Genomic DNA, 26404 nt, shown 5'->3' with positions numbered 1-26404 from the left:
TTGTCATTATCTCAGACAGATAGTGAGTTGTGTTCAAACAAAAATTTATGCATGAATGTTTATAGCTTTATTCCTAATAGTCAAAAGCTGAAACAACCTAGGTAACCTTCAACAAGTGATGGTTAAATAAATTCAGGTACATCATGACATGTAATACCTCTCAACAAAAAAAAAGAAATTGAATACTTAAAGAAGCCAGTCCAAAAAGTTACATCTTGTATGTGTCTATTTATATGAATATATGACATTCTTGAAGTGACAAAATTACAGAAAGGGAAACAAATTAGTGTTTGCCAGGGACTAAGAATCATGGAAAAAGCAAGAGAGTTCCAGAAAAACATCTATTTCTGCTTTATTGACTATGCCAAAGCCTTTGACTGTGTGGATCACAATAAACTGTGGAAAATTCTGAAAGAGATGGGAATACCAGACCACCTGATCTGCCTCTTGAGAAATTTGTATGCAAGTCAGAAAGCAACAGTTAGAACTGGGCATGGAACAACAGACTAGTTCCAAATAGGAAAAAGAGTTCATCAAGGCTGTATATTGTCACCCTGCTTATTTAACTTCTCTGCAGAGTACATCATGAGAAACGCTGGGCTGGAAGAAACACAAGCTGGAATCAAGATTTCCAGGAGAAATATCAATAACCTCAGATATGCAGATGACACCACCTTATGGCAGAAAGTGAAGAGGAACTAAAAAGCCTCTTGATGAAAGTGAAAGTAGAGAGTGAAAAAGTTGGCTTAAAGCTCAACATTCAGAAAACGAAGATCATGGCATCCGGTCCCACCACTTCGTGGGAAATAGATGGGGAAACAGTGTCAGACTTTATTTTTCTGGGCTCCAAAATCACTGCAGATGGTGACTGCAGCCATGAAATTAAAAGACGCTTACTCCTTGGAAGGACAGTTATGACCAACCTAGATAGCATATTCAAAAGCAGAGACATTACTTTGCCAACAAAGGTCCATCTAGTCAAGGCTATGGTTTTTCCAATGGTCATGTATGAATGTGAGAGTTGGACTGTGAAGAAGGCTGAGCACCGAAGAATTGATGCTTTTAATTGATGCTCCAACTGTGCTGTTGGAGAAGACTCTTGAGAGTCCCTTGGACTGCAAGGAGATCCAACCAGTCCATTCTGAAGGAGATCAGCCCTGGGATTTCTTTAGAAGGAATGAGGCTAAAGCTGAAACTCCAGTACTTTGGCCACCTCATGCGAAGAGTTGACTCATTGGAAAAGACTCTGATGCTGGGAGGGATTGGGGGCAGGAGGAGAAGGGGACGACAGAGGATGAGATGGCTGGATGGCATCACTGACTCGATGGGCGTGAGTCTGAACTCTGGGAGTTGGTGATGGACAGGGAGGCCTGGCGTGCTGCAATTCATGGAGTCGCAAAGAGTCGGACACGACTGAGCGACTGAACTGAACTGAACTGAAGAAGGCAATAGAGTGGGAGAAAACAGGTGTGGCTATAAAAGAGCAATGTGACAAATTCTTGTGGTGATGGAAATGCTCTGTAATTTAGCACCATCAATGTCAATATCCTGGCTATGATATTGTAGTATAGTTTTGAAGATTTTAACCTTTACATCATCTTTGCAAGATATTACCTTTGGTAGAAATTGGGTACCAGAGTACATAAGCGGGGTTTATTGCATCTACATCTGAATGCACTATTATAACAAAATGATCATTTTTTAATTGCACTGATGAGTTTGGTTCCTATCTCTCATGTTCCTAGATCTCTGAGTTGCTGCATAACAAATATTATTTAAATGAGTCATAGTATGAGTTTTGTTTCATAAAAAGACATAAAAAGTCTTATGAATAAAAAGTCTTTTATGAAAAAACATTGATAAAAAGTCTTGATAAAAAAAGACATTTTTAAAATGTCTTTGAAAATTTTGGACATCTTTTCAAACTAGCATAATGGATTAATCCTACTAAAACATAATAATATTTTATCTTCCGTTCCAGAAGCCTCAAACCTTTTGACATTCATAAACATTTTATATAAGATTGTGAAGGTACTAAAATTATGTGCAAAGCCAGTTTGATTTTTTTCTTTTTTATTACTGATAAGTTGCATATGATTCTTTAATTCCTACATTAAATAGCTGAAAGTACCATATACTAAATGCCAGTTTTAATGTTCTATTCTCCTTCAATTGATTTCTGTTTCTGATAAAATATGCCGAGCCTTTTATTAAAGCTCTGTACATTTTGAAGAGCCTTTATTAAAGCTCATAATGTGAGATAAAATCAATAAGGACAAGACAAGGCATTAAAAATATTAAAAGCTCTTTTTTAAAAAAAGAAAAATCTTTCTCAAGTCTGTCAATTCAGGCCACAAAGAAACTTAAAAATTTCAGAAATTTCTCCCAAACCAATTTTTCTATTCTTTTAAAATAGCATATCTTTATACTCTCTGCATTTTTTGTCTCCTATGTAGAATTTCCAAAGAAACACATGAATCCTACATGTTCTGAGTAAGAAAAAAATAGTTGTGGTTTATCTATAATGACAGCTCATTTGTTCAACTTCAAAAACCATGTAATTGTCATGGATTTACTCATAAGTAATGCATATTAATCACTGCCTGAATATTATTTCTCTGTGTTTTTTTTAATATATACAGTTCTCAGAAGAATTTTTACTTTAGGAAAGATATATTTAAAACAAGAAACTTGAAATAAGTTTCAGAGAAAAAATTTAGTTTGTTCAGAATGAACAAGTGAATACTACCAGATGATGGTTATTTTGAATCAAAAACTACTATATCCAAATTGGCAAGGCAATATGAAGCTAAGGAATTATTTGAGAAGAGGGAGATAAGAAGGAAAGCTTCATGGAGAAGCTACATCTCAAGATGAGTCTTAAAGAAATAAATGGGCATGAAATGAAAGAAATCCACAAAGTCATTCTCTGTGGGATGCAACATGAGAGCTGTAGCATCAAAATGCAAACTCCACAAAGTGTCTAGGTATGTGGGATAGCCAGACTAGAAACTCTCCAAACTGAAAATGCTAATCTTAAATATTAGCTTCCTGTCCAACATTATCAACTGAGTCCTATATCAACACAATTGTCTAAAGATACTTCTCAGTACATGTACTGTCCTCTCTTCATTATGGCAATCTTTTATACTGCTTCCAAAACAAAGCCAACAAAGTCATTGGAGAAGCATTTGTAATATCCAAATAAAAATAGATGCTTCTTATCTTTCATATTTCCTTCAGTGAATAGTTCTACCTTTCAAGCTACCGCCTGTGTATACATCTGGTTATTTAATTGATTTTTAAATAAGTATTTAAATATAAATAAAATATTTTAAAATTTTATCTTCAGAGTCAGAATGGCAAACATATTAAAGATCTGTACTGTGAATAACTTTGTGAATCACTTTGATAGTATTACAAATGATATATAATATCAAACCACAGAGATAATTTTCAGTCTATTAGAAACATAAAGAAAAGGATTTATTGAGGCTAAATATGCAGCCAAATGACTATTCAAAACCTGCAGTGAGTGAATGGGGGATTCAGATTTTGTTCAACCGCAATCCAGGTCCATGCTCTGTTCCTTTGCCTTTCAATGTAGATCAGTCATATAATGCTCCAGAGTAGCTTTTTTGGTGAATACGTTGTGAATAAACTTACCTGGTAGGAGATGATCATTTCTCTGTCAGAAAACAATTTTATTTGTAACAGTATCTTGCTCAGTAAGTTCCTGTATGTTTAAAGGTTTTCAGAAATTTACTACATGAATATTTTAAAATAGCTCATAAAACACACTTTGTAAGATAATTCAGCTGATCTCCTGAATTATCAGGAATTTGTAAGATAATTCAGCTGATATTTTTACTGCTGTAACCCTAGGAAAACTATCTGAAAAGTAGGGTTAATCCATTAATTTAACATTGGATTCATGTAAAGTAATAACTTTACCTGCATTCCTGCTTAGTCACTCAGTCATGTATGACTCTTTGCAACTCCATGGACTGCAGCCCACAGGCTCCTCTGTCCATGGGGATTCTCTCCCGGGCAAAAATGGTGGGTTGCCATGCCCTCCTCCAGGGGATCTTCCCAACCCAGGGATCAAACCCAGGTCTCCCGCATTGCAGGTGGATTCTTCACTGTCTGAGCCACCAGGAAAGCCCAATAAATTCACCTCAGTGGAGTTAAAGCCCATGGTATATGTAAAATTTATATTATAAATGTATCCACTGCTACTGTAAAATTCTTCCTTATTGGAACCATATAGCTCAGTTTTCATTATTATTATGCTTCAGACTTCTTTCTTAAGAAATAAACTATCCACTGGATAGCAGACTTTTAGAGTCCTCATTCTTACCAGTGCATCCAAAGTTGCATTTCTTACTTCCTAATCTCAAAAAGACACCAAATATGAAATAATAGTCATGGATTTGCAACACTACAGATCCAAAAGTCCATTTAGAGAGCACTTATGAGAGTGAAAAAGTAAAAGTGTTAGTTGTTCAGTCATGTCCGACTCTTTGTGATCCATGGACTGTAGCCCACCGGGCTCCTCTGTCCATGGAATTCTCCAGGCAAGAATACTGGAGTGGGTAGCCATTCCCTTCTCCAGGAGATCCTAATCTAATTTTCAGTAGTAAGTGAATTATGCCTATTTTGCTCCAGTAAAATTAATTCTTTGACTCCTCCCCAAAAGAATGGTATCAACTGTTCCCATTCTCCCCATCATCCCTCTATGCTAGATGTATCCAATTTTCTATGCACACATCTAACATAGTACTTATCACATAATGTTATCTATTTAATTGTACATCTCTTCCACAGCACTCCAAGTTCATCGAGGACAGGGTCCATGTCTCTCCTTTGATTCCTGGCCCACTGGAGAAGACCAATGCTAAAATTAGCTGAGCTGCTTTTTAAAACTGCTTTTTCATATTATTCTTTGCTGGAATCTCCTCCTTAGCAAGGGCAATGCCATTGTTTTTGTCACTTCCTTTATGTGGTACATTGTAAACAGATTATCTTAGGTTACAGCACTGACTCCCTGATTCAGAGGTAAATCCATAAGAGTCCCAACCCTCAAGTGTGAGCCAGGGGCTCACGGGGTTAGGATAGAAACACAAACAGCCATAGCAATGACTCAGTCAAAAACAGTGATGACTTCAGTCATTTCCCCATTCATCATCCTGTCTTCCACCTTCCCAAGATATACTTGTTATTTTAAGCTCTAAAATAATACAGCTATTAAAAGTAAGTTCTAATTTAAAGACATTTCTTCTTTTTAGAAAGTCATACATCAATAAAGAAAACTTCAAAGAAAGAAGAAAGTCTGCCAGTAAATTAGGATTTCTAAACAATTAATTCTTAAGATATAGGAATTAACATTTTTCCAATTGAATTGGAAAATTATTTCCCAAAATATTAATACAGTTTGATATATTTTACCAATCACATAAAGCTCAAAATAAAACTGCTCAAGTATAATGTTGAGTAAAAATTAGTTTCTGGAAAGCAGTCATAAAGGATTAGATGGAAATACGCCATCTGTTTAAGTAGGTGCGGCTCATACTTACTCATAGTCCATCTAACTGCTGAATTGCTCCTGCCTTTTTGTTCAGGCAGGTTGACTTTCTGGTAAAGAATGCTTTTGTCTCCCTGATTCGTTGTGCAACCTAATATAAGAGTGTAATTGTCATTGGCATATATAACTGGATACTCCCTCTGGGTTTATAGAAATCAAGAGCACAATAAAAAATAAACCTACATTGGCACTTATACTATTTAACTCATAGAACACCTGGTGATTTTTTTTTGAAGAGCAACTCCTAAGAAGAAATGCCTTATAGGTTTACAGTTCTCTGATCTGAAACTTGGGACATAATTGTCATTCATTTACTCACCCTCTCCTCACACAGTTTGCACTTGAATTAAACAGGTTTGCAATTCTGCAGGAATTGGAGAGGCATAGCAAAATTATCTGGAGTAAATCTTACTCTAGAATATTCCCTAGATATCTAGGAATGAGTAAGAAATGATTATTAAAATATATTTTTATCCAAAATGGATGAGAAGTGGAATGGCACACTTAACTGAATGTTCTGAATAATGGAAACTTACTATACAAAATATATTGATTTCTAAATGAGCAAAATACAGCAAAATGCATGTAACACCAAAAAATTCATTAAATGTAACAACATATCACTCTTTCCTGGTTACAAGCATTATTTTTTCTGTTATATAGTTGTTTTAGTGTCACAGCCTGCTTTCTCAAAAAGCAGAGCCTGAGACAGAGACTTATATGCAGTAATTGATCTGAGAAAGAATAAAGGATAGAAAGAGTAAAATGGGGAGAAGAAGTTGACCATTACTAGCAGCAACCCTGGCTTCATCTCACTGGACGTTTTGAATTTTATTTCCCCTGTGACTAACAGGGGAAACATTTTTGCATCAGCTCTCATCCTATCCTGGCTCTAACAGAGTTACTGCCCCTATCTCTTATTGTCCATCTGGGAATGTCCAGTGGTTTCCTTCTAGCAGAAACTGAAAAGTCCTAGGTACTGACTTGAGAAAGTCATCTGTTACTCCTGAGATGAGCAGATCCAAATCTGCATGCAACTGGTAACCATACTGTGGCCAGGATAATTGGGCCAAGAGCATTCAAAGTGGCACCCAAAAAAAAAAAGGTTAAATGCATTTAGTATTTAATGATTCGTATTCAAGATGTGGTGAAAAATCACCATTTTTCACATATTTTAGTATTTTTGAGGACCCAGACTTCTTTCTCAAATAACTTGTAATGGGGAACTTGAGAATCTTTTTAGAAACAGAATAATAAATACTAAGATTTTATTACTCTCTATGCTAACCTATGAACATAGAAATTACATAGTCAAGACTGACTAAAATTATTATGCCTATAGAATGTGTTCTCTAAAACAAAATAGTTAATATTAATATTTTTTTAAATGTGTTCATAAATCTAACTATGTGCATTTTCTTCTCCCTTGACATTTAGATATTGCAAAGCCAATGGCAGAAAATTTTCTCCATACATGTAAGTTCATTAATAGTTATTTTCTAGTAAAAAATTTCTTAGATGTGGGAAAAAAAAAAAGAAGTTTTACTTGAGAGTTAATGTGGTATGCACAAAGGGGCAATGGGAAGCCTTCTTTTAAAAACTGTATGAAGGTGATTGTAGATGGTCTTACATTGACTGATACCATGGACTTAAAATGAGGAACACATTATCTCATGCCATAATGGCAGAGGGGATCTAAGCAGTGATAATTAAAAACTCAGAATCTAAACATAGCTACATATTAGTTTTGAGCCCCAGGTCTGCCAGTTACTAACTGGATAAATTTACACGGGTTACTTAACTTCTCAGACCTTCAGTTCCACGGTATTGTGATGATAAATGGAGGTACAAGTAAGGACTTGAAAAGAGTACACGCTCCTAGTGAGCACTCAAAAGATGTCAGCTATTTGCATTTTCTATTCTGCCAATGAAAACTTCAGGCCTAAGAGCTCTCTGTGGAATTCTGATCCTAGAAGCCAAGCCCATTAGTGTGCTGAGAAGTCATCTGCCTTACACACAGGCAGCTCCTTGCTGGCCAAGGCCTTCTGCTAGATGCTTTAAGAAATGTGATCCCCAAGGTTACTAGAACCTGGAGCACACTGTCAGAGAGAAGCACTCCTCTTACCTGAGGTTGACTGGAACAGCTGGATTAGAGGAATCGCCCTCCAGAGCGAGGTGACACCAACCCCAATGGCTATCCTTCAGTCACAGCTTGGTTATTCCTGAGCAACCTGGGTAATATTTAACACAAATCTGTATTAGATTGCTTTCCTCTGTGATATATTTTGATGAAACAATCATTTAGCAACTAATAAGACATTTTAAGCTCATTTATTCCTATAAGAAACTTCAGTACTGATATGACCAAAATCCAAAATTAAGACTCTGTCAGGTTGGTAGAGGGAAGTAATCAACATAGGAATAAAAGCAGTGATAAGAAAGAGATCAGCCAATTTGTGCATCCCCCCAACTAGAACATTAAACAACCATCTATATCAATATCCGAATTTGACTTGGTTTGTCTGAGATTTTAACTCTACTTTAAGTAAAAGGGGAGAAGGGAGAAGCAAGAAAAATCAAACGGGATTGAAAAGAGAATACAGCGGCATGTGACATAAAGTGACATATTAAAGTGCAGTAATAGGATAAACACCAGTATCTTACTGTATAGCACAGGGAACTATATTCAATATCATATGATCAACCATAATGGAAAAAGAATATATATATATGTATAACTGAGTCACTGTGCTGTATAGCAAAAATTAACACAGCATTGCAAATCAACTATACTTCAATAAAAAAAAAAAAATTTAAGTGTAGTAAAAAAGTGATGATAGAGAGGCTGTTAGAGCTTGGTGGATTATTTGATGTTTCTGAAACTATCACACAGAGAGCCTTTATTGTATTCCTTAAATCCTTGAAATTTGTCATAAGACTTCTTTTGACAGAAGAAAAGCTCTGAGGTGCCAAGTAAGATTGTGCAAAGACAATAACAAGGTAATCCTGCAGCGGTGGCATCCAAAAGCTTAACAGAAGCAATTATCATGAATAAGTAAAATCTTGGAATGAAAATTGGTGCATGGATGTAAATTAGATTAAAATTCTGAGTAAGAGCAGAAACAGCAAAGTAGAGTCACCGAGGGGAGCTTCTAGTAGCCCAGAGAGCATCTTTGTTTTTACATTCCTCTGAAAGAAGTTGAGTAAAAGCCAACTTCCTTTAGGAGTTGTTCAAACAGAAGGGAGGATCCGGAGGAACCCTTGTAGTTTTAGGTTCTGTGTTATTTGCTTTATCCTCAGAAGCGTCCATGGTAAGGGAGTGGAAAGAAAGAGGGAAAGAAAAAGGAGTCATACTCAGTGAATCAATATGAGGGTTCTCTCATTCAAAAATAACAACCACAAAGGCCCTGCTTCAACTCAGTGATGCTTGTGAAGAGGATGCCTTCACAACCTGAAGTTTGCGTCTCATCAAAGAGAACAATCTAGAATCAGAAGCAATATATAAACTTAAAGATTTCAAGAGGCTAGTGAAGGCCTTTTAAAAGTCTACATGTGCCTCTTGTGTGTTTCTAATCCTTTCCACACTCAGGAAAGAATATCTCAAGATACATCTTGTCACATATAATGCATAACATCTCTATGAAGCAGTTGACCATCTAACCTTTCCAATAAATTTAAATATTCCCACTCTTGATACAAATACCTTTATCTAATTCAGAGTTTTTCAATCTTAACTACTAACATTTTGGGCTAGAAAATCTTTTGTTTCAAGGACAGTCCCATGCATTACAGGATTTTTAGCAGCATTCCTGGCCTCTACCCACTACATAGCAGTAGCCAAACACTGGCCTCCTTCCAGTTATAACAACCAAAAATGTTTCCAGATATTACAAATTACTTCTGGGAATGGGAGGTGGCATGTAAAACTGACACCAATTGAAACCACTACTTTAATCTAAGACCACTGCATTGATTTTAGCAAGTTTTATTTACTCTCCAAATTCTTATGAACAAACATTATACATAAAAGAGTTTTGTAGTCAAATATTTTTATCTTAAGATGTCTCATGAATTACACTATATAGACTTCATTTCCACAAACATTTGAGAAATTGTTTCAGCTTCTTTTATGTGATGAGTTCTCTCCATTAGGTTCTGGAGATATATATATATATCTCACTTTCATATATATATATATATTTCATTTTCACTTTCATATATAGATATTATTTTTAAAGATATGGTTCTTACACTCTAGAAATATTTGTTAATGAGACTGAGAATCTCTAGCAAAAGGTACCATAAATTGTTAAGGGACAAGCTCAGTGCTTTAGTAAGACAAGATAAGAGAATCAGAGAGAGGGTCAGACGGGTAGGATAATAGTGAAGTTGTACTATTACTGCAGATTTGCTTTAAAGACTTAAGAGTCTAGCAGTTTCTCTGGACCTAAATTGATACTAAAGCATAGTCTTGTTACTGAAAAGTACTGAAAACTTTGGGGCAAGGGTTAGTTCTCTGCATGTATTATTCCTTTTATCCAAGTAAAACACATTTCTCTTTACTCTGGCTCTCATCAGTATCTCATTCACATTCACATTCATTCACATTTTCTTATAAATGCTTCCTAGCAATCATTGCTTTAAACAACTGTTCACAATTTTAAAAGCACACATTTTTCCATGCAACTTTGTAATTTGTTTTACAATTATTCCAAATTTAAACATTTAATTCCACCTGCCTCTTTCAGGAGGTCATAGCAAGGACAAACACACACGCAAAGGGGATGAGGATGGGGGAGAAGGATGTCCATCTATTTTGAATGAATTTTCAGGAAATCTCATGACATCAGTAAATTAGTGTTAACGTCTCCAAGACTGTGTTTTTTCTCAATTAAAAGTTAATAGTGACTTATTTATAGAAAGGTAGATTGTTGAAGAATGCATGCATAAGTGGTCTCAATATCGTTATGTGCTAATGACTCCATTTTGGAGCAGGTTGTGGACATCGCAAAATTACTCGCTCTGGCAACAAGATAGCCGGGGGCATGGATGCTGAGGAAGGAGAATGGCCCTGGCAAGCTAGTCTTCAACAGAAAAATGTCCACCGATGTGGAGCCACTCTGATTAGTAACAGCTGGCTTGTCACTGCTGCTCACTGTTTCCTAAAGTAAGCTCTGGACCACATAAAGTTCTCAAATTCACTCAAGTACCTAAAAGTCTGATAGGTATCTTTCAAGAATACAGCCATATGACTATGCTTCCAACTGTCCAGTATTGTGAGGTATAGCTCAAAATTACTCAATGAACTATCAGTTTTTTTAAAAAAAGATATATTCAGACTGAGAGATTTTATCAACAGTGGCACATTTTGGACCAAATAATTCTTTGTTGGGGGGGGCTATCCTGTGCATTACAGAATGTTTAGGAGCATCCCTGACCTCTAGACACCAAATGTCAGTAGCATCCCCTCAAGACTGACAACCAAAAACCTCTCCAGACATTAGCAAATGTCTCTTGGAAGACAAAATAGCTCTCAACTGAAAGTCACTAAGATGAATCTACTTAATTCAATTTCATAAGGAAACTATAAAGCCCAAATTGAATGCAGATCTGTTTCTTTCTCATCTATTACATTAGGTCTAATTTACTTAATTATAAGTATTTTAGTCCCTCCTGCAACCTTCCATATATATCTCTGTTTGAAATGATTATTTCTTTAAAGGATATATTATTATACCAAGAGTTTGCTCTTTTATACCTAAAAGTTTTTTACCCTTTTGTTTGATGGTTCGTTTCACCAATTTCTGTTGACTTTATATAACACTTACTGGTTTTATATACAAACAAAAATTCCTCTCAAACTTGAGAGTTTTAAAGTGTTCCAGCAGCATTATTCCGTGCTTAATGCGTTGAATACAACCCTTGATTAACAAGTAATAGTAAAAATCAGAAATATCTTTCTACTTATAGTTTTTAATGATTATAAAACAGAATTTTGACTATATCCTTAATTTCCATAAGTTTAGTCTATCTCATATCCTTGCACACTATTTATAAAATCTTATTTATCTTGTGTTGTTATATTTATCTTTCTAAATCCTCTTGAGTCTTTTCTGTACAAAAAATAATAATAATAAAATGTAGTTTCTATGAGTTACCTTTTAAAATAGAGCTTATTGACTTATTCAAAATTTATTCATGCTATCATTATTTTAACTTTTTTTCTTACGTACAGCTTTGCTTTTGTATACTTATATGCACTATGGAATTCAAAATTTATCTCTTTTGCAAGTATAAGATATTAATTCCTACAACTCCAATATATAGGACTTTTAATAAATAAATCTATTTTCTTTAGGGCCAGGGATCCCAAACAATGGAATGTTAGTTTCGGGCTCCTTTTAAGTGATCCACAAATACAGCGAAGTGTCAAGGATATTATAATTCATGAAAACTACCACTACCCCTCACACAAGAATGACATCGCTGTAGTGCGTCTGTCCTCACCAGTACTGTATACAAGCAATATCCGAAGAGCATGTCTTCCAGAAACTTCTTATGCATTCCCATCCAATTCTGATGTGGTGGTCACTGGATGGGGAACATTAAAGACTGATGGTGAGTTCCTAAACTTCTATCATTATATGGTTCGGGTTTTAGGAGTTTAAAAAGATACTCAGAATCACAGCTAAACCTGAGAAGTACTCTCTCTAGGTCATTTTAAAGGAGATGAAAACCAACTTCAATGACATTCATATACAAACTATAATTTCGTAGCATTTTTTTATGTAACTTCACTTCCCTTAACAATGGCAGTTTTTACAGAAATGTAATGTTTGAATGAATTGCTTATTACTTGAATAAGCAATTCATTCACCTCCATTTCATTTATTGATTTACTCATTCAATAAATGTTTATTTTGATCACAACCTTTATTCCAAGTACTGTCCTAGGTCGTTTAGATATATTAGTAACTAAAATATGCGAATATTTTCTGCCCTTACAAAGCTCACATTCTTGGTAAAGGAAGACAGACAGTAATCATGAGATATAATAAATAAGATTACACAGCACATTTTCTGTAGGTAAGTACCATAGAAAAAGTAAGCACCACAGAAGATTGGACATTTTTGATGGGGTAAAATGAATGAACTTCTGTGACAAAGCAATACTTGAACGAAGACCATTTAAACGTGTGCATTTACATGACCCTAATAATGTAAGCATGTTGTGTTTGTGTTCATAAATGCATTTAAAAGCAGAAAAAATAAACCCCAAATTCCAAGATAGGATTATAGTAACAAACAGCAGAAAATCTAAAAATGATCATAAAATGTATATTTCCGGAATATGAGTTTTTCATTTTGTTTTCTAAAGTATATGTGTAATAAATATAAACTCCCAAAACAATTCAAAAGTAAAAAAATTCCATCAACATGGATGGACACACTTAGTATTTCTAAATATGGTCATTTTTAACAGTAGCTGGGTGTGTTCATAACATTATTTCCTTGTAAATAAGAAAGCACACAAATACAAGTTTAAATAAAACATATGTTTTACATTGATTTTGAACTTATACACAGTGTTAGATACTAATAACCTACTACTACTACTACTAAGTCGCTTCAGTCGTGTCCAACTCTGTGCGACCCCATAGACAGCAGCCCACCAGGCTCTGCCGTCCCTGGGATTCTCCAGGCAAGAACACTGGAGTGGGTTGCCATGTCCTTCTCCAATGCATGAAAGTGAAAAGTGAAAGTGAAGTCGCTCAGTTGTGTCCGACTCTTCAGACCCCATGGACTGCAGCCTACCAGACTCCTCCGTTCATGGCATTTTCCATCAAGAGTACAGGAGTGGGTTGCCATTGCCTTCTCCACTAATAACCTAGCCAGGGAGATTAATATTGACTTTAGAAAAAGTTATATAATTTTTTCCCTAGGAACAAGTCCTAATATACTCCAAAAGGGATTAGTGAAGATTATAGATAGCAAGATCTGCAACAGGAAAGTGGTATATGACGGTGCAATCACACCCGGGATGTTGTGTGCTGGGTTTCTGGAAGGAAGTGTCGATGCCTGCCAGGTAAATCTGCTTATTCTGTTTTCAAACGGATTTTTTTGTATGATTTTTAATTTCCAATTAATCTGTTCAATGGTCTCAAAAGACTGATAATCTTTAAAGACTGAAGTACGTATTATAGCCAAAGTAGCTGATTAAAATTATATTTCTTATATATAATGATAGGTCTCACTAAAGTATTAACGGGCTAAATCACCCTTACTGAAAGGGGATGAGAATCAATTTCAAATAAACAATGAAGAGATGCAACTGAATATTTGTAACTTTATTTCAACTGGTCCTCTTTCACTGGGAAACACAACTGGGTCTGACAACAGGACTAAGGATTGTGGAGCTTTTTTGATTTAGGGTGGCTCCAACACCTTAAATATTTGATTTATTTAACATTTATATAGCATCTTCATGAGCTAGGCACTGTTTTAAGCTCTTTAAAAATAATTTAGTTGGGCTATAACAATCTTGTGATGTATGCTTATACTATTATAAACCCAACTTCTCAAATGAAGAGACTGGGACAAGTAGTTCAAGTAATGTCTAAACTAACACAGGTATTCAATGATAAAACTGAGAATAAGTTCAAGAAATTAGACTCCACCAACTCTAATTTGAATGCCACACCAAGTTTCCTTTCCATATGCTTCAGTTCAGTTCAGTTCAGTCGCTCAGTCATGTCTGACTCTTTGCGACCCCATGAATCACAACACACCAGGCCTCCCTGTCCATCACCATCTCCCAGAGTTCACTCAAACTCACGTCCATCAAGTCAGTGATCCCATCCAGCCATCTCATCCTCTGTCCTGCCCTTTTCCTCCTGCCCCCAAATCCTCCCAGCATCAGAGTCTTTTCCAATGAGTCAACTCTTCACATGAGGTGGCCAAAGTACTGGAGTTTCAGCTTTAGCATCATTCCTTCCAAAGAAATCCCAGGGCTGATCTCCTTCAGAATGGACTGGTTGGATCTCCCTGCAGTCCAAGGGACTCTCAAGAGTCTTCTCCAACACCACAGTTCAAAAGCATCAATTCTTTGGTGCTCAGCTTTCTTCAGTCCAACTCTCACATCCATACATGACCGCAGGAAAAACCATAGCCTTGACTAGATGGACCTTTGTTGGCAAAGTAATGTCTCTGCTTTTCAATATGCTATCTAGGTTGGTCATAACTTTCCTTCCAAGGAGTAAGTGTCTTTTAATTTCATGGCTGCAGTCACCATCTGTAGTGATTTTGGAGCCCAGAAAAATAAAGTCTGACACTGTTTCCACTGTTTCCCCATCTATTTCCCATGAAGTGATGGGACCGGATGCCACGATCTTTGTTTTCTGAATGTTGAGCTTTAAGCCAACTTTTTCACTCTCCACTTTCACTTTCATCAAGAGGCTTTTGAGTTCCTCTTCACTTTCTGCCTTAAGGGTGGTGTCATCTGCATATCTGAGGTTATTGATATTTCTCCCGGCAATCTTGATTCCAGCTTGTGTTTCTTCCAGTCCAGCGTTTCTCATGATGTACTCTGCATAGAAGTTAAATAAACAGGGTGACAATATACAGCCTTGACATACTCCTTTTTCTATTTGGAACCAGTCTGTTGTTCCATGTCCAGTTCTAACTGTTGCTTGCTGACCTGCATACAAATTTCTCAAGAGGCAGGTCAGGTGGTCTGGTACTCCCATCTCTTTCAGAATTTTCCACAGTTTATTGGGATCCACACAGTCAAAGGCTTTGGCATAGTCAATAAAGCAGAAATAGATGTTTTTCTGGAACTCTCTTGCTTTTTCCATGATCCAGCGGATGTTGGGAATTTGATCTCTGGTTCCTCTGCCTTTTCTAAAACCAGCTTGAACATCAGGAAGTTCATGGTTCACATATTGCTGAAGCCTGGCTTGGAGAATTTTGAGTATTACTTTACTAGCGTGTGAGATGAGTGCAGTTGTGCGGTAGTTTGAACATTCTTTGGCATTGCCTTTCTTTGGGATTGGAATGAAAACTGACCTTTTCCAATCCTGTGGCCACTGCTGAGTTTTCCAAATTTGCTGGCATATTGAGCGCAGCACTTTCACAGCATCATCTTTCAGGATTTGCAATAGCTCAACTGGAATTCCATTACCTCCACTAGCTTTGTTCGTAGTGATGCTTTCTAAGGCCCACTTGACTTCACATTCCAGGATGTCTGGCTCTAGGTCAGTGATCACACCATCGTGATTATCTGGGTCATGAAGATCTTTTTTGTACAGTTCTTCTGTGTATTCTTGCCATCTCTTCTTAATATCTTCTGCTTCTGTTAGGTCCATACCATTTCTGTCCTTTATCGAGCTCATCTTTGCATGAAATGTTCCCTTTGTATCTCTAATTTTCTTGAAGAGATCTCTAGTCTTTCCCATTCTGCTGTTTTCCTCTATTTCTTTGCACTGAGGAAGGCTTTCTTATCTCTTCTTGCTTTTCTTTGGAACTCTGCATTCAGATGTTTATATCTTTCCTTTTCTCCTTTGCTTTTCGCTTTCTCTTCTTTTCACAGCTATTTGTAAGGCCTCCCCAGACAGCCATTTTGCTTTTTTGCATTTCTTTTCTATGGGAATGGTCTTGATCCCTGTCTCCTGTACAATGTCATGAACTCATTCCATAGTTCATCAGGCACTCTGTCTAAGACCACAGTTCAAAAGCATCAATTCTTTGGCGCTCAGCTTTCTTCACAGTCCAACTCTCACATCCATACATGACCACAGGAAAAACCATAGCCTTGACTAGATGGACCTTTGTCGGCAAAGTAATGTCTCTGCTTTTCAATATGCTATCTAGGTTGGTCATAAATTTTCTTCCAAGGAGTAAGCGTCTTTTAATTTCATGGCTGCAATCACCATCTGCAGTGATTTTGGAGCCCCCAAAAATAAAGTCTGACACTGTTTCCACTATTTCTCCATCTATTTCCCAGGAAGTGATGGGACCAGATGCCATGATCTTCGTTTTCTGGATGTTGAGCTTTAAGCCAACTTTTTCACTCTCCTCTTTCACTCTCATCAAGAGGCTTTTTAGTTCCTCTTCACTTTCTGCCATAAGGGTGGTGTCATCTGCATATCTGAGGTTATTGATATGCTTCAAATACTTCTGATGCTGTTTATAAGCAATAGTCCTAGAACCGACAAAAATACTATTGTAGTTATCTAGGCAGGCAGAATCAGTGATAAATCCAGAAGGATTCTTATCCTACTCATTCAATTCACTCATTATTCTTGCACTGTAGGAGCTAGATTTCATGCAAACAAGAACTTGTAATACATAATTATCATTTCTTATTACTTATTCCCATCTTCCCAACTGTCTCATTAAACTTACTCTTCAACATCATTACAAACTTAAATTCTGTTTCTCTCAACTTTATCCCAGTCTATCACCCTCTACCCCATGACTCTCTTCTAAATTTGTGCACCCTAGAATCCATGTTTTATTGTTTCAGCCACTCCATTGACAGCACCATCAATGATTTCATCATCTTTTGATTCCCCCACACCCATCTTAATCTCCAAACACAAAGAAATCTATTTGCCTTACTTGCTTTTATATATGATCCACTGTTCATGGGGTTCTCAAGGCAAGTACTGAAGTGGTTTGCATTCTTTTAATGGTTTGCCTACAAGACCTTTTAGAACTAATACCCAAAAGAGATGTCCTTTTCATTATAGGGGACTGGAATGCAAAAGTAGGAAGTCAAGAAACACCTGGAGTAACAGGCAAATTTGGCCTTAGAATACGGAATGAAGCAGGGCAAAGGCTAATAGAGTATTGCTAAGAGAATGAACTGGTCATAGCAAACACCCTCTTTCAGCAACACAAGAGAAGACTCTACAAACATGGACATTGCCAGGTGGTCAATACCGATATCAGATTGATTATATTCTTTGCAGCCAAAAATGGAGAAGCTCTATACAGTCAGCAAAAACAAGACCAGGAGCTAACTGTGGCTCAGATCATGAACGTCTTATTGTCAAATTCAGACTTAAATTGAAGAAAGGAGAGAAAACCACTAGACTATTCAGTTATGACCTAAATCAAATCCCTTACAATTATACGGTGGAAGTGACAAATAGATTCAAGGGATTACATCTGATACACAGAGTGCCTGAAGAACTATGGATGAAGGTTCGTGACACTGTACAGAAAACAAGGATCAAGACCATCTGCCAAAAAAGAAATGCAAAAAGGCAAAATGGTTGTCTGAGAAGGCCTTACAAATAGCTGTGAAAACAAGAGAAGTGAAAGGCAATGGAGAAAAGGAAAGATATACCCATTTGAATGCAGAGTTCCAAAGAATAGCAAGAAGAGATAAGAAAGCCTTTCTCAATCATCAGTGCAAAGAAATAGAGGAAAACAATAGAGTGGGAAAAACTAGAGATCTCTTCAAGAAAATTAGAGATACCAAGGGAACATTTCATGGAAAGATGGACAAAAAAAGGACAGAAATGGTATGGACCTAACAGAAGCAGAAGATATTAAGAAGAGGTGGCAAGAATACACAGAAGAACTATACAAAAAAGATCTTCACAGCCCAGATAATCACGATGGTGTGATCATTCACCTAGAGCCAGATATTCTGGAATGTGAAGTCAAGTGGCTCTTAGGATGCATCACTACGAACAAAGCCAGTGGAAGTGATGGAATTCCCATTGAGTTATTTCAAATTCTAAAAGATGATGCTGTGAAAGTGCTGCACTCAGTATGCCAGCAAATTTGGAAAACTCAGCAGTGGCCACAGGATTGGAAAAGGTCAGTTTTCATTCCAATCACAAAGAAAGGCAATGCCAAAGAATGCTCAAACTACTGCACAATTGCACTCATCCCACATGCTAGCAAAGTAATGCTCAAAGCCAGACTTCAGCAATATGTGAACCGTGAACTTTCAGATGTTCAAGCTGGTTTTAGAAAAGGCAGAGGAACAAGAGATCAAATTGCCAACATCCACTGGATGAACAAAAAAGCAAGAGAGTTCCAGGAAAACATCTATTTCTGCTTTATTGACTATGCCAAAGTCTTTGAGTGGATCACAATAAACTGTGGAAAATTCTGAAAGAGATGGGAATACCAGACCACCTGACCTGCCTCTTGAGAAACCTGTATGCAGGTCAGGAAACAACAGTTAGAACTGGACATGCAACAACAGACTGGTTCGAAATAGGAAAAGGAGTACATCAAGGCTGTATATTATCACCCTGTTTATTTAACTTATATGCGGAGTACATCATAAGAAACGCTGGGCTGGAGGAAGCACAAGCTGGAATCAGCATTGCTGGGAGAAATATTAATAACCTCAGATATGCAGATGACACCACCCTTAAGGCAGAAAGTGAAGAAGAACTAAAGAGTCTCTTGATGAAAGTAAAAGAGGAGACTGAAAAAATTGGCTTAAAACTCAACATTCAGAAAACTAAGATCATGGCATCTGGTCCCATCACATTATGGCAAATAGATGGGGAAACAATGGAAACAGTGACAGACTGTCTTTTCTTGGGCTCCAAAATCACTGCAGATGGTGACTGCAGCCATGAAATTAAAAGACGCTTGCTCCTTGGAAGAAAAGTTCCAACCAACCTAGACAGCATAGTAAGAAGCAGAGACATTATTTTGCCAACAAATGTCCGTCTAGTCAAAGCTATGGTTTTTCCAGTAGTCATGTATGGATGTGGGAGTTGCACTATAAAGAAAGCTGAGCGCTATTGGAGAGATGGTGCGTGTGATAAAGAGGCAGGTTGAGGAGGGTAAGAGTTCCATTTGGGGTTTGTAAAATATGAGGTGCCTATGGAATATCCAGATACATATGTCCAATATATCATTGTAAATAAAAATCTTGAGCTCAGGAAAGAGTTCTAGCTATAGAGATATACCTTAAAGTCATTGTCATCTGGACAGTAGCTGTATTCATGAGCATGGATACAATAACTCAGTGTATAAAATAAGAAGCAGCTAAGTAACTGAACTCAGATATACATGCTTTTAAAGGGCTAACAGTAAGAGATAAGAATGATCAGAAAAACTGAAAAGCATAAGAAATTGATCTCACCAAAATCCAGGAATTGGAAAAAAAGGGGATGGTTAATAGTAACGTATAATATCAAGTTAACTGCTGGAAAGTGTCTATCAAATTCAACAATTGTTTATTGGTAAAGTTTGGAAAACTACTTTGGTAGAAAAACCATTTTGAATTTTTCTACCAATTGAGTAAAAGATTAAGTAAGTTGAGTAAAAGAGTATTAGTTTAATATAGTCTCATTTATTTTTTCTTTTGTTGCTCTTCCCTGAGAAGACATCCAAAAAGCTATTGCTAAAACCACTGTAAAAGTGATTACTGCTTACATTTTCCTCTAGGAGTTTTATGATTTTGGGTCTTATATTTTAATCTTTAATCCATTTTGAGTGTATTTTTGTATGTGGTGTAAGACAATGGTTCAGTTTCATTCTTTTGCATGTAACTGTCCAGTTTTCCTGGAAATGAAAGTGAAAGTCACTCAGTCATGTCTGATTCTTTGTGAAATTCCAGGCCAGAATAGCCTTTCCCTCCTCTAGGGTATCTTCCCAACTCAGGAATCAAATTCAGAATCCACACTGCAGGCAGATTCTTTACCAGTTGAGCCACAAGGAAAGCCCAAGCACCATTTATTAAAGAGGGTGCCTTTCCCCCATTGCATACTATTCTTGCCACATGAAAAGATGCCCAACATCATTAATTATCAGAGATTTGCAAATCAAAACTACAATGAGATATCACCTCATACCTGTTAAAATGGAAATTATGAAAAAGAAGATACAAGTGTTGGTGATTGCAAAGAAAAGGGAATCCTTGTACACTGTTGATGGGAATGTGAATTGGTGCAGCTGTTATGTTAACAGTTGGAAGTTCCTCAAAAAATTAAAAATATGACTACTTTATTAAATGGAAGCTTCCTAAGTGTCCATTGATAGGCGAATGTATAAAGAAGATGTGGTATACACACACACACACACACACACACACACACACACACACACAATGGAATATGATTCAGCCATACAAAAGAATGAAATCTTGTCATTTGCAGCAACATGGATGGACCTGAAGGGTATTGTGCTAAGTGAAACAAGCAAGAGAGAATAACAGTTACTATATAATTTCACTTATATGTGAAATCTGAAAAACAAAATGAAACAGACTTATAGGAACAGAAAAGAACCTAGTGGCTACCAGAGGGGAAGGAGTAGGGGAACAGATGAAATAGGTGAAGAGAATTAAGGGGTACAAAATTCCAACTATAAAATAAATAATGAAGTAGAACATAGAAATATGTCAATAACACTGTAACAACTTTGCATGGTGACAGCGGTACCTGGACTTATCATTGTGATCAATTCATAATGTATTCAATATAAAAGATCAAATCACTATGTTATACACCTGAAAATAACATAATATTATATGTTAACTATAATTCAATTTAAAAAAAAAAGAAGTGAAGAAAAGAATGAGAAACTGGAAACTTCAGTATAGACTACTACATTAAGTTTGGGCTTCCCAGTGGCTCAGATGGTAAAGAATCTGCCTGCAATGCACGAGACCCGGGTTCAATCCTGGATCAGGAAGATCCCCTGGAGAAGGAAATGTCAACCCACTCCAGTATTTTTGCCTGGGAAATCCCATGGAGAGAGGAGCCTAGTAGACTACAGTCTATGAGGTTGCAAAGAGTCAGACATGACTGACCGATTAAGACTATTACTACGTTAAGTCCCTTTTATGAAACGAAGATAATTAGGACAATAGAAGAGCTTCTAATATCCAGAAATATTGTGATTTTTTCAGGTAGACAAACCAAAACAGGCAGACCAAAAAGTATATATGCCTACAGAGAAAAGGCAGTGAAGGAAATGAAGACATATTGGAAAAAAACACACAAAACAATTACTGAGAGAACAAAGTTTTGATTCAAAGAACAGATGAGGGGATTAACCCTGAAAAGAACCAAATACATCCATTTGCCTGAAAAGGAGAGTAAACATAGATGCGGGCTGATGTAGGTGAGCTGGGAAATCAAAAGGGACAAGGACAGGAAACAGAGATTGCTATCTGTTGCTCTCTACTTATTCCATCACTTTGAAGCTAAGTAAGATACTAGGTTCCAAGTGAGAAAATCAAATTTTTAAAAATTCTGAAATGAATCTTGTATGTTGCTGGTGGGAACATAAAATGGTAAGCCTATATGGAAAGCAGCATGGTAATAATTTTTCAAAAACATATAAAAATATATTAACCATACATTCCAGCATTTCCATGTCCCAGTATTCACCCAAAAGAATTAAAAGCAGGAACACAGATATTTGTACATCTATATTCATAGCAGCGTTATTCACAAGAGCCAAAAGACTGAAGCAGCACAACTTTCCATTGATGGAAAAATTGATAAACAAAATGTGATATATGCATAACATTACATATTATTCAGCCTTAAAAAGACGAAAATTCTGAGACACTCTACAACATAGATGAAACTTAAGACATTATGCTAACTGAAATAAGCCAGTCGCAGAAGTACAAATACTATACAACTCCATTCATGTGAGGCACTTGAAATAGTTAGATTCATAGAGACAGAAAGTAGAATGGTGACTGCCAGGACCTGGAGAAGGGGGACAATGAGGAGTAATCATTCAATGCTGGGTATAGAGTTTCAGTTGTCCAAGATGGAAAAGTTCTGGAGATGGGTGGTGATGATGATCACACAATATGAATGTACTTAATGCCATTGAATTGCATACTTAAAATGGTTAAAATGGTAATTTTATGTGTATTTTATACAACTGAAAAAAAATAATACTTTTTTTAAATTATGAAATGAGAAGAGATTTTACTGGCTTTTCTTAACAATGAGAATGAAATATGTCTAAGGACCCCTAACTACAGGGGAGAAGATGTTGGTTTAAGGATGTAAATTTGTGAAAGATTTTCTTTCACAGTGTATAGTTGGCCCAGATTGTGGTGGGGAGGAGGGTAAGAAGCTAAGAATCTTGTTGGCAGAGTAGTCATATGGATAAATCATGCACTATGGTCACATAAGAAAGATAGAAAGTAGGAGGTAAGTTAATACACTAGGAGAAAAGGGAGGAGTCAAAAATTAGCTTTCTCAAGAAGTTGAAGAGCAGATGTAGACTGAAAAGGAATGGAGTGAAAAAACTGCAAGTATAAGGCTGGTAATAGCATTTCAAAGGTGGAGCAGATCCAGGTGTTCCCCCAAGATTGGAAGAGCAATAGCCCAGTGCTGCTAGGGAGTAAATATAAACTACTTCTTTTTCAATATCTGTGTGAAAATGAGAGCGTTTAGGGAGATAATCAGAGAATTCCTCAGCATACTGATGATGGTATAAGCAACAATATCTTAACTATCTCTTTTGGGTAATAATTGAGTTGAAATTTTTCAAATGTATTTCCTATTATTATATTGTTGTATCCAAAGACATATATTGATGTCTTTGATTTAAATAAATGATTATAGAATTTAAAAGTGTTCTTGACTAGAATCATTTTAATATTGAAATATTTAGCTATTTTCCTTCTGTTTCTTCTGTCTTTACTACAGGAGAAAAAAATAAGCAATATTCATACTTAAATTGTAGTCGTTATATATATCCTTTTCTCTCTAGGGTGACTCTGGTGGACCTCTGGTTGGTGAAGATTATAAAGGCACTTGGTTCCTTGCTGGTATTGTAAGCTGGGGAGATGAGTGTGCCCTTCCAAACAAGCCTGGAGTCTACACTCGAGTGACACACTACAGAGACTGGATCATGTCCAAAACTGGTCTCTAATGCAGAAGTACATTAAAGTTCAAAAATTATACCCTTGTTAAATATGTTTGTAATTCCAAACCATATTTAACTTAGTATCACCTCTCTTTATGCACATTTAATGTTTCAAATTTAAACATATTTGTATAATTTTAGAATTATGAAAACTTTTTATGTATTAGATTTTGACAAATATTTAGTGATAGCAATGGACCAGGACATAGAAATCTCCTTTCACCCCTCTCTAGACTGAAGGAAATTATTTGAGTAAATATGGATTGCAGTTTACTAAGGAGATTTTCTCTGTTGATTTGTAGATCCATGTCCCTTGGGAAGTCACAGATTAGGTGTTATCAATAAACTCCCTTCTATTGCATATAAACAATCTTCTCCTGAATCACATGGACTCCTCCAGATCCACATATCAGTGGGTTGTAAGCTACCGAGTTGCAATAATACTGCCTATAAAAATTTTTTTCAGGAAAATTTGTCTACTTATTTTCTTTCCAGTTTTTGTACTAATGCCAATCCCCTATTGATGGCTTCCTTACCTTGAGTGACACACAATAGCATGATAATCCCATGAACTATCCCAAGTCAATAGATCCCTTGACAAATTCTGATGTCCCTACTATACAGTTATATGATATAGTTGTAACTAAGTATCTGCCTAACACAGTACTCTAAAATGAAACTTTTGCCGTAAAATTTTTGCATGAGTTAACACAGTAGGTTTATTATTTGATTGGTCTTAAAATATTCTGCTATATCTTGAGACATAAATGTGTAAAAATTAACATTTCTACGCCCCGCCAAAGTAGTGCTGAAGTCCTGGCCAGTGTTCCTAAGCACAAGAAGGCTGTAACGTGCCTTATGTAGAAAATGTACATGTTAGATGAGCATTCTCAGGCATAAGTTATAGTCCTGTGTCCATGAGTTCAATGTTAATGAATCAAAAACCTTGCACATCCAGAAAAGGGAAGAGGAAATTTTCTGATCTGTACGTGAGGCTGCTTCAGAGAGTGCTAAGCTGAAACTCATAGTATATGACAAAACCATAGGAAAGCTGCACAATGGTGAAAATTGTGGATTCATGAGATGAGGGCTGATTTTTTTTTAAACAAGTCAAAATTTTAATCATCAAAATAATTTTAATCGGCAAAATGTTATAACTTCAAATGGTATTTACACTGACAACACAAACATTGTCTAAAAGATCTTAATGAAATAGTTTAAATTTGCTTTTTCTTATTCCATCTTCAGAATTCATTGTGCATTTTACACTCAAAGCACATCTCAGTTCAGCTAAGCCAAACTTCAGATGGTCAATTGCCACCTCTGGTTGATGGCTATAGTGCTGGACAAACCCATGTCTCATCCATTTCACCAACTCAAGTCGAAGCTAAATGATAGATTGAGTCTTTCTTTCTAACAAGCATCCCAAATATCAGAAGTTCTAGGCCAAGGGTCAATTATTAGTATTTTTTATTGGAGTATAATTGCTTTACAATGTTGTGCTAGCTTCTGCCGTACAACAAAGTAAATTACCTTTATATATACATGTATCCCTTTTGGACTTCACTCCCACCCTCTCCATCCCACCCACTAGGTCATCGCAGAGCACCGAGCTGAGCTCCCTGTGCTATACCACAGGTTCCCACTAGCCGTCTATTTTACACATATATTTATGTCAAATGCAATCACCCAATTCATCCCACCCTCCCCTTCTCACGCTGTGTCCGCACGTCTGCTCTCCACATCTATGTCTCTATTCCTGCCCTGGAACTAGGTTCATCTGTACCATTTTTCTAAATTATATGTACATGTATTAATATACAATATCTGTTTTTCTCCTTCTGACTTACTTCACTCTGTATGACAGCCATAAAAGGAATGAAATTGGGTCATTTTTAGAGATGTAGTTCGATCTTAAGGGCTGATTTTTTAAAGTATAGCGGACAGCATTGTTGTGCAGCTGAAAGTCAAAGAAACTCATGGTAACTAGTTTGCACGTTTCAAACTAGTTATAGTGTGATATTGTGATATAGTGATATAGTGTTATAGTGTGGGAAATGTCGAGCTTGCAGGTGAGACAGTTTCTGCATATCAGGGATTTGGGGAAGAATTTGTAAAGAAGTACAGTTGATTTATAATATTATGTTAAAGAATTTTTTAAAAACATCTGCTATATATTATACAGGAAAAGGCTTATGTGAAGAGCAGGTGTTCAACACTGATGACTTTGGCTTGTTTTTATAAGGATGTTGACAAATGAACCTGTGTGATGCAAGTGATATTTTTGGCTTGCAGAAACCTAACAGTGTATTTTCACTAGAATCAGTGGCTCAGTATTCACTAATTCAGAGTTCATGGCAACTTTATAGAATATAACTACCCAAACAAGTAAAATGAACTGTATATCTATACTATATTTTTGTTTAAAAATGCATGTGTTACATTTTTCTAAAAAAACACACTTCTCTTGATTTCTAACTCATCTATTTCTACCACTGATTTTTCTAAAGCAGTCTATTTCAGAACCAAAACAATCCATTAGAAAATATTTCCAGACCCTTCAGGAAGGCACTGATGAAGTAGATTCCATGTCCTGTGGTATAATATTTCACCCAGGTCTAGAAGTAGGAAGGAAGCCAGTATTTCTGAGCACGTGGTGACAACCAAAACGGAACCCAGGTAAGCAACTGGTCTAAGCTGCTCAAAACCCAGGAGCTAGCACAGAAGAAACTGACGAGGTACATAAGGTAAGTCCAATATGCTTATCTATCCTTATATAGTACTGAATAGACTCCTTCAGGGCCTCGGTGATGCAATGTTGTTGGTGGTGGTTAGTCTCTGAGTCATGTCTGACTGTCTTGTGACCCCATGGACTATAGCCCACAAGGATCTTCTGTCCATAGGATTTCCCAGGCTAGAATACTGGAGTGGGTTGCC

The 26404-nt window shown here is 36.5% G+C and overlaps 1 protein-coding gene across 1 annotated transcript in view; it reads left to right on the top strand.

Annotated features, from left to right (window-relative positions):
- The window catches only part of LOC100140490 (transmembrane protease serine 11C), a 62670-nt gene extending 38628 nt beyond the window's left edge, over positions 1 to 24042 (top strand). Inside the window, exons 5-9 of the mRNA XM_015471661.2 lie at positions 7022 to 7060; positions 10580 to 10751; positions 11943 to 12202; positions 13528 to 13670; positions 23312 to 24042. Of these exons, the coding sequence (XP_015327147.2) occupies positions 7022 to 7060; positions 10580 to 10751; positions 11943 to 12202; positions 13528 to 13670; positions 23312 to 23473 (776 nt within the window). The 3' untranslated portion in view covers positions 23474 to 24042. The remainder of the gene's footprint in view (positions 1 to 7021; positions 7061 to 10579; positions 10752 to 11942; positions 12203 to 13527; positions 13671 to 23311) is intronic.
- The last annotated feature ends 2362 nt before the right edge of the window (positions 24043 to 26404 follow it).

Source organism: Bos taurus, chromosome 6, assembly GCF_002263795.3.
Source record: "Bos taurus isolate L1 Dominette 01449 registration number 42190680 breed Hereford chromosome 6, ARS-UCD2.0, whole genome shotgun sequence".
Classification (NCBI taxonomy): domain Eukaryota; kingdom Metazoa; phylum Chordata; class Mammalia; order Artiodactyla; family Bovidae; genus Bos; species Bos taurus.
This window is presented reverse-complemented; position numbering and strand designations above follow the sequence as displayed.